At 43.4% G+C, this 9,634-nt stretch overlaps 1 protein-coding gene across 2 annotated transcripts in view; it reads left to right on the plus strand.

Annotated features, from left to right (window-relative positions):
* The first annotated feature begins 5,823 nt into the window (after nucleotides 1-5,823).
* Nucleotides 5,824-9,634, plus strand: part of PEX5L (peroxisomal biogenesis factor 5 like) — a 211,878-nt gene continuing 208,067 nt past the window's right edge. For both annotated transcript variants that reach the window (XM_060682845.2, XM_060682847.2), the window contains exon 1: nucleotides 5,824-6,491. In XM_060682845.2, coding sequence (XP_060538828.2) covers nucleotides 6,471-6,491 — 21 coding nt within the window. In that variant the 5' untranslated portion in view covers nucleotides 5,824-6,470. The remainder of the gene's footprint in view (nucleotides 6,492-9,634) is intronic.

Genomic DNA, 9,634 nt, shown 5'->3' on the forward strand with positions numbered 1-9,634 from the left:
CCACCAGTCTTAAAAGTTGCCGGTTTTGGAGACCTCCTGCTGTAGTCCAATACAATCAAAAGGCCAGCAGGTTAGGAAAGATGAGAAGGGATCTATTTCAGCTATGCATTTAATCTGCCACTTACAGATCTTCTTACAATCTTGAAGGGGCAGTGGTGGGATTCAGCCAGTTCGCACCACTTCGGGAGAACCGGCTGTTAACTTTCTGAGCAGTTTGGCAAACTGGTTGTTGGAAGAAATCATTAGGCAGAGAACCGGTTGTTAAATTACTTGAATCCCACCACTGTGAAGGGGGGTCTTTTGCACTTAAAAATGGGAGGAGCTAACATTGTACATTGTGGCTGTCATCTTGACCATATCCCATGGGCATCAGTGGTGGAATTCAATTTTTTATACTACTGGTTCTGTGGGCGTAGCTTGGTGGGCGTGGTGTGGCTTGGTGGGCGTGACAGAGGAAGGATACTGCAAAATCTCCAGTCCCACCCCACTCCACGGGAAGGATACTGCAAAATTTCCACTCCCACCCCACTCCAGGAGGAAGGATATTGCAAAATCTCCATTCCCACCCACTCTGGGGCCAGCCAGAGGTGGTATTTGCCAGTTCTCTGAACTACTCAAAATTTCCACTACCGGTTCTCCAGAACCTGTCAGAACCTGCTGAATAACGCCCCCTGGTGGGTACCCCTTGGCTGATGGGAAGAGACCTGTTCTTCTCCCTAATTTAGAATAGTTATTTCAGTGGTGGTTATTTTGTTTGCTTGGTCCATCCAAGGGGGTGACTTAAGTAAGTTCAAAGTGCTAAATCGACGCACTTTTGACTGCTCATGCATTTATTTATTTTGCAAAGAAGCCAATCTGGAAATGGATCATTTTTCCCCCTATAGGAAACAAATTCAGAGCACTGGGCAAGCATCTAAAATGGCTGACTCATGGCTTCTCCCTTTTTTTTTTCTCTGTAGACTTTACTAATTTGTTACAGACTTTTAAGATGAATATTTAATTGACACAAACATGCTGATGACTACACTTAGCACAAAGACAGATGTCAAATACTGCACATACGTCAAATCCTGGGTGGATGTCAATTCCCAGAATTCCCCAACCATCTTGTGGCTCCAGAGCTTCAAAATGACCCTCAAATTTCATAATCGATACTTTATGGTTCATTTATTCCACCTTTATTATTTTTATAAATAGCTCAAGGTGGGGAACATACCCATCACTTCATCACACTTCCCATCTTTTAAGTTTAATTGATCATATAGTGATTTTTTTTTATTGAGGAGGAGGAGAATGCTGTTGATTACCCTTCTTACTTCCCCTTTGAAATTGCTCAAGGAAGGAGGAGGAGGAGGAGGAGGAGGAGGAGGAGGAGGAGGAGGAGGAGGAGGAGAAGGAGGAGATGAAGAAGAGAAAAAGGAAGAACAAAAAGAAAGAACAAAAAGAAGAGAAAGCGTAAGAATAAAAAGGAAGAAAGAAGAACAAAAAGGAAGAAGAAGAGGAGGAAGAGGTGGAGGAGGAAGAAGAGGAGGAGGAGGAAGAAGAAGAGAAAAAGGAAGAACAAAAAGAAAAGAACAAAAAGGAAGAAGAATAAAGGAAGAATAAAAAGGAAGGAAGAAGAACAAAAAGGAAGAAGAAGAGAAAAGGGAAGAACAAAAAGAAAGAAGAACAAAAAGGAAGAAGAGAAAAAGGAAGAAGAAAAAGGAAGAAGAACAAAAAGGAAGAAGAGGAGGAGGAGAAGGAAGAGAAGAAGGAGGAGGAGGAGGAAGAGGAGGAGGCGGCAGAGAAGATATTGGATCTAGATTCATTCAGTGAACTGAGGACTCCCAGAATTCCTCAGCCAGGACTGACTCTGTTCAGAAATGCAGAAGGGAACTGAGGCACTTTCCTTCTGGTAAGTTTCTGGTTTTTGGTTGTAGGCTTATTATCTTGCTAGAGCTGTGCTGCTAACCCCTTCAATCTTCTAAGCTTGCTCTGTCTCTACTATATTCCTCTGATGGCTGAGAAGAGAGGAGATCCAGCTGGTTCTCAATCAAAAGGAAGCTAATCCGATAATCGCTTGGACCGACCAAAAGTAGCTGGCATCCTGGAGATGCAAGGCAAGATCAGAGAGATGGCAGCATCGTTTTCCATGATGCCTTCGAAAATTTAGAGAGGTGGTCTACAGAATATGCTATTGCCAGAAAATGTGGCTGTTGGTACGGACAGTATTAAAGCTTCCAATAGAAGAGAATATATGTAGCTCAGGATTGAACTGTGGAGTCTTTGATGCTCTCTGAGCTCGATTGTTTGCTTGAAGACATTTCATTACCCAATTAGGTAACATCATCAGGCTAGGGAGTGTGGGGCTTGCTCCATTTTATGTACAGTACCTTGCCTTTTCAGTATTGGTGGGGGATATGTTTTGCTTCTTGGTATTTCCTTGATTAAGCCCTGCTTATATGAGCAATTGTTGTATATAAACAGGGAGCAAACCCCACACACGCTAGCAGTGATTATGTTACCTAGTTGGGTGATGAAATGTCTGCAAACAACAAACAACCTTAGATACCACCAAGGATTCCACAATATTACAATTTGATTACTTCTGGATTGTTTGGGAACGGGGGGTGATTTAACATGAGGTGCAAAGCATTTGAAGGGTAGGCTTCAAAGTGTTGTGCAAATCCAGAAAATGGACTGATTCAGTGTCAGCCCTACAAGGTAGACTAGACTAAAAGAATCACAATCCCATATTGGGCAGGACCACTTTTCTGTCGAATACAAGAGTCTTGCGATTCTCAATGTGCTCTCTTCCTCCCTCACTTTATCTTCATGTGAACTAGGGAGGGTCCTGTCTGAGATGTTTCCTCATTTTCTTGGCCCTGGCTGAAGTCCGTCTTATCTGACTGTTGTCTTGATAGCAGCATTTCCTCCTGTCCTTCAAGGACCATCTCCATGCCCTCTATATTCAATAATTAAGTTAAATGTGTTGAATTAACTGTCTTGTTCTAATTCCATCGACCTCTCCCACTTGGTCAGGCAGGGAGGATATATTGGTCAGTTAAAGAATTTCAGCTGGTGGAATCCAGGAAGAGAATGTTCTCCTCAGTGGTGAAATCCAATTTTTTTTTTACTACCGGTTCTGTGGGCGTGGCTTGGTGGGTGTGGCAGGGGAAGGATACTGCAAAATCTCCATTCCCACCCCCTTCCAGGGGAAGGATACTGCAAAATCTCCATTCCCTCCCCACTCCAGAGGGAAGGATATTGCAAAATCTCCATTCCCACCCCACTCTGGGGCCAGCCAGAGATGGCATTTGCTGGTTCTCCAAACTGCTCAAAATTTCCGCTACCGGTTCTCCAGAACCTGCTGGATTTCACCCCTGGTTCTCTTCCATTACTTCCACTCTTTGAAATAACTTACTCTCCTTTTTCTGGCCTTCTGGAAGGGTGCCAAACCTGGCTCCATCAATTGGCACAGGGTTTTAAGTGTGGTGGACCAACAGTCAGCAGAATTTAGAATCTCTGCTGTGCAGGAAGTGGGTGATGACAGACCCTCCCCTAACAGTTCATCGTGTATATAGCTAGTAGCTATGCAGATTGTTGCTTTAGTCTGGCAAGATTCTGTCTACAGGCAAACAACACTAAAGAAACTACTCAGAAGTAATTTTGTGTGTTGAATTTATGTTTTACCGACAAAGAAATAAAGAGAGACTAGTATAGATCTATTTCAAGCTATTTAGCTCTCATCAGCTAGCCATACCATTCTGGGATTCAAAAACAGCAGTATGCTCCATCCAGTGGTGGGTTTTAAATTTTTTTCCTACCGGTTCTGTGGGTGTGGCTTGGTGGGTGTGGCATGGCTTGGTGGGCGTGGCTTGGTGAGCGTGACAGGGGAAGGATACTGTAAGATCTCCATTCTCACCTCACTCCAGGGAAAGGTTACTGCAAAATCCCCATTTCCTCCTGATCAGTGGGACTTGGGAGGCAGCGAATAGATGGGGCAGGGCTAGTCAGAGGTGGTATTTACTGGTTCTCTGAACTACTCAAAATTTCCACTACTGGTTCTCTAGAACTGGTCAGAACCTGCTGAAACCCACCTCTGGCTCCATCCCATAATTGGGTAAACCAGGTTGCCCTGATAAACTGGTCTCATCAGAAAAAAACACTCAGAAGTAACTTCAGCTGTCATTCTTGGTTCTTTGGGCCTACAAGACTAAAAGTTTGATATGCAACACTGGAGGTGGTTTTTCTTGATTTGAGGCAGTCCCTTCGCCTCTTTTAAACTTTCTAACCCCCTGATGTTAACCTTGTTTTAAATTCTGTTCTTATTTTTGATTTTTTAATGGCATTGATTATAATCCATCCAAAGTCACTTAGGTGAGATGGGCAGGATAGTAATTTGATAAACAAACAAACAAACAAATACAAGAAGCCTCCCAATCAGGGGTGAAATCCAGCAGGTCCTGACAGGTTCTGGAGAACTGGTAGCGGAAATTTTGAGCAGTTCAGAGAACCGGCAAATACCACCTCTGGCTGGCCCCAGAGAGGAGTGGGAATGGAGATTTTGCAATATCCTTCCCCCAGGAGTGGGGAGGGAATGGGGATTTTGCAGTATCCTTCCCCTGCCACGCCCACCAAGCCACACCATGCCCACCAAACCACGCCCAGAGAACCGGTAGTTAAAAAATTTGGATTTCACCACTGCTCCCAATGTATCTCCGCCTTCCCAGTCTCTAAATAAGGAAATAAGGTTTCTGGGTGAAGGACCCCCCCCCAGCAGTGACCCCAAGTACTTTGCAAGCCAGAATGAGCCATCATGGGAACCCGCTCCTTTTTACGAGAAAACACACCGAGGAAGATCCTACACTTCCTTGAGACAGGAAAGGAAGCAATCCCTGAAAGGCAGGGGTGAAATCCAGCAGGTTCTGGAGAACTGGTAGCGGAAATTTTGAGCAGTTCAGAGAACCGGCAAAAACCACCTCTGGCTGACCTCCGCGAGGGGTGGGAATGCAGATTTTGCAACATCCTTCCCCCAGGAGTGAGGAGGGAATGGGGATTTTGCAGTATCCTTCTCCTGCCACGCCCACCAAGCCACACCCACAGAACCCGTAGTAAAACAAATTGGATTTCACCACTGCTGAAAGGGCACTACTTTATTCACTACTCGGGGGCTCTCCAAAGGGAAGAAACTCTGCCCATGCCCAGAGGTAGCCAACTGCTGAACCATCCTAAGGTTTGCAAAACCAGGGAAGATGGAGTGGGGGGGGGGGAGAGAGTGACGCATGGTGCCCGCCGCCAGGACGATTTCAAAGCCAGCCTTTATTTATTAATTTTAATTTTATTTATTAATTTTAATTTTATTTATTAATTTTAATTTTATTCATTAATTTTTGGCGCTTCTGGCACCAGGATCAGCCCGGTATTTTTTTTTTTTTTTATTTCTTCCTGCAGGTCCCCAGGCAGCGGGGCTCCGGGAAACCGGCAGGCGTTCCGCCCCCCCCCCCGCCTCAAATTCTCGTGTCCGCAAGGAACGAACGGAGGCGGCGGCGGGCTGGAAGGAACGCGAGAAGCAAGCGCCAACCAAGCAGATGCCCGCTTTGGCGCTCTGCAGCAGCAGCAGCAGCAGCAGCAGAAGGAAAAGCAGCAGCAAGGACGGAGCGCGCGCCGGTCTGCCGAACGGTCCCCGGATGGCGCGCGCTCCTCTCTGCTTTGCTCCGCTCCTGGCGGAGGGAGGGGGAAAAGCGGGAGGGAGGGAGGGAAGGAGGGAGGGAGGCCGCCTCCATCTCGGTCCAGCGGCAGCGCGAGGAAGGAGGAGGAGGAGGAGGAAGAGGAGGAGGAGGAGAGGAAGCGAAATGAAGGGGCCGAGGAGGAAACCCAAAAGAGTTCGCTTGAAAAAGAGCGAGGCAGAGTTCTGAAGGCAGCGCCGGCAGCGGAGTTTGCTCGCTCTCCATCCTCGCTTCTTCTTCTTTTTTTTTTTTTTCTCCTTCTTTGATCCTTTTCCTTTCCTTTCCTTTCTTTCTTTCTTTTGGCCTGGCCAAACAACTAGCCTAACCTTAAACCACCTTCAGGCTTTTCTCCTGCTTTCTTTTTCACCCTTCCTCCTTTTCTTTCTTTTTTTCTTTCTTTCTCTTCTTCTTCTTCCTTTCTCTAGCTCTCCCTCTCTCTCCCTCTCTTCTCTTTCACCTTGGTGCCCGATCCCCTGGGCGCACGATCCCGGTGTCCGATCACCTGGGAAGAGGAGGAGGAGGAGGAGGAGGAGGAGGAGGAGGTCACCCCTGAGCATCACAGGCGACAAGATTTTCCAGCTCAATTCCCAAAGCTGGGAAGGACTCTCTCTCTCTCTCTCTTTCTCTCTCTTTTTGCCTTGCCTGAATGTGATTTGCACCTGGCCGCAAAGGGGGGACGCGCCTCACTTTGCTTTCTCCGGGTACCTTAGCCAGCCCATCACCTGTCACCTGTCAGGGGAGTGTGAAGCCGGCGGAGCGAGAATGTATCAGGGCCACATGCAGGTAAGTCACCTCCGGAGCTGCCTTTGAAAGGTGCAGCAGGCGGTCAAGTTTGGAGGGGACTTGGCGGGTTGGCTGGGACCCCCTCTTTGGATGGGGAGTTGTGGTGGGGGGCAAATGGGTCTTTGCCTGTCACAACAGGTGGATGGGTCCCAGAGAGCCTCGTTCACAGCTGGGAACTTCAGGAGGAAACTTTAAGGATCCCACCTGGCTCTGGGTTTGACCTTTCCAACAGGTCGGTCCTCTCCCCAGGTGAAGGGACGCATGTGGGAATCAAAGATCGGCACCCTGGATGAGAGGTCTGTGTGTCAACTGAAGGGCAGACAATAAGTGGGTTCTTTTTTCTTTTTTTTAAAGTGGGTCTGAAAGATCTGCTTGGGATCTCACCCCCAAATTCCCTTCTGCACTATGTGCTTTGGGGGGTTTTTTTTGCTCTCTTTTCTTGATCTCTCTATGACCAAGGAGATGTTCTATGGGGTTCCTCAAAAAAACAAAAACAAAATGCATGTGGTATTTCCCCCACCTGGAATCGTGATGACTGCCTTCTCGCGGTCATTTCCAAGTCCTTCGCCTTCTTTGTGTCTGGCCTGGCTTTCCAAAAAAAACCCCCCCAAATCCAAGCATTTGTGTGTATGTGTGTGTAAGGTTTTAGAATTCCAAACTCATCTCTTCAGCATCTATGGATGTAGCCTCCTGCTTCTATTGATCCAAACCCAGGTATGGCACTGGTGCTTATCTTTTTTTTCTTGGTACACGGTGGAATTATGACTTTAACCTTGACTCTCTTTATTCTCTCTTCACGTGGTCCTTCTCCTTTAAAGAAAACTGGTGTTATTGTGGCAGGAAGCGCTCACATTGTGGACCGATGACATCTCTGCAGCTCTTGGTTTTTTTGGGTTTTTTTCCCCCCACATGCCACAGAAATCTGATTCCCTACCTCAAATTTCTCCCCATTTTTCCTAGAATAGAAAATATTTCTATCCTCTAATATAGTATGAGTGCTGATTGGGATCTAACATGTGGAAATAGCAAATGTGTTTGTATAGAAAGAAAGCCTCGGAATGGAGAAAAATATCCCCGTTTTATAATTTTCTGTGGTTTGGGGGGTGATCGATCAACCCTTACAGATGTCACTATCAACTGCAGAGGTGCATATATAACATGACAAGTCAAGTTAAATGAGCATCCTGACTCAGCAATTCTTGGTTTCTAAAACTAAATGCTTTTCAAACTCCTCTTTTTTGCTTCCCTAACTTTGTATCTCAGAAATATCTAGAAGTGAAGAGAAGGTTTGTAGCAAGTAAATCAGAAAACTATTATAACAAAAGAGAAGAAATAAACATTTAAAAACCCAGACAACTTAAATGCATCCTCTTTTTGCATAAACCCTGTTTTTGGTTTTTTTTAAAAAAAATCCTATTATGAGCTAAATGAACTCTGAAAGTTAAGTACAATGTTATTGCTCTGTCAGTTAAAATCCTGTGCAGGCTTGTTTAAAATTAACCCAGGGTAATCTTGGTGCCCAAGATTAGGTTGCAAATTTATTTTTCTCTGTTGATTTCAGCAGGAATCACTCCAGCATCGTCACAAATTGGGTTCAGTATATTTTTCTCTTTCTGATTTATTTATGAGCTTTATATTGGGATACTTTGTATTCTGCTATTGTTTAAATACAACTTAAAGTTAACTGTTTTTTTTTTTAAAATCATATTACTATATCTATCCATTTCATTATGAGAAATAAACAGGTTGCAGGGTTTTTCCCCCTTCAAAATTTGCATTGGGGAGGTAGACCTGGAAATTACCTGGCATGGATGAAAATAGATGAAATACAATATCAGCTGTTTTAAATCTTAAGCAATTCAGATCTCTGAGGCATTTATTTCATCGCCAGAGAACTAACTATATTTCTTAAAAATCTTGAAATGATTTGCTAGAATCAAAAGGCCCACTACTAATTTTAATAAATCTATACAATACATTGTGTCAAGCTTGTGAAAAGTGCTGCTTAGTACATGTACTTGGAAATTTGTGGGAAAATTTGTATATTTTCATTCCAAACAAGAATGTGAATGATCACAACTGATTGTTGTTAAATACAACAAGAACAAAAAAAACCCCTAGGAATAATACATCAAGACTTTAGTTCAATCATCATTTTAAAAAATGGCTGATTTATATAATGCTACTTATTGATGTGACGGTGTCTTTGCTTTCGGTTGTATATCATTAATCTAAGAATAATATGTTTAACTGATAATCTGATTTCACAAACTTTCAAAATGTTAAAACTTTATTATTTTTCATTAGAAATCTGCAAAGATCCCCACAACTTTCTTTTTCTTATTTCGCACAGTTTTTTTTTTTTTCATTGATCAGATACATAGTTTCTGCCTTTAACATTTATCCTTTGTCCGGTTCTCTGATTTTGACCTCAACTTTGGACCAACTCTATATCTTTTTCTGTTGTTCTTTTTTTTCGCCTTACAATATTTTTCCAGTTAAGTTTATTTTGACTAGTTCCTGGTTTGGGTAGTAGAACATTAACAAACTGGAGAAGTTGGAATAACAAAATAACAATAACAAAAATGAAACGATTTTTAAAAGTTCACCTTCACTCTTTCAAAAAAAAAAAAGTGTCTGCCACGGAACAGTTTTGCAAAAACAGCAACCTGCCATAGGGTCTAGAAAGAGTTTGCCGAGTGCCAAATTTGCCTCTTTTTTCAAACAATAGTGTAAATCTAATTAATTGAGTAGCAGAGAGATAGACTTAAAAGTTGCTTTGGGTTATTTGACTATTGAAAACTTGCTTCCTAGAGTTGTTTTGCATTGGATTTGAGATTCTTAGTAATGTTGTGACATGCTCAAATACAGTGAATAGAAGGTTTAGCTACAAAAAATGGTTTTTTTCTGAGTTCACTGCTCCTCTTATATAGCTCTGTTGGTCAGGCAAAAAAATTGGTTCGGAAAGCTCACTGTTTTTTCTTTTCTTTTCCTGTCTCTGATAGTATTTGTTTTTAGATTTCTCTATGAATGAATGCTGCAGGCTATTTTAAAAGTAGAAATCTCATAAGGGAATTTGCAGATGATCTAGACACAGTTGTATTATGAACTGGCTCCCTAGACTTTTAAAGTCTTTGAGGATA

This window comes from Pantherophis guttatus, chromosome 6, assembly GCF_059756535.1.
Source record: "Pantherophis guttatus breed Tessera chromosome 6, ASM5975653v1, whole genome shotgun sequence".
NCBI classification, from domain to species: Eukaryota; Metazoa; Chordata; class Lepidosauria; order Squamata; family Colubridae; genus Pantherophis; species Pantherophis guttatus.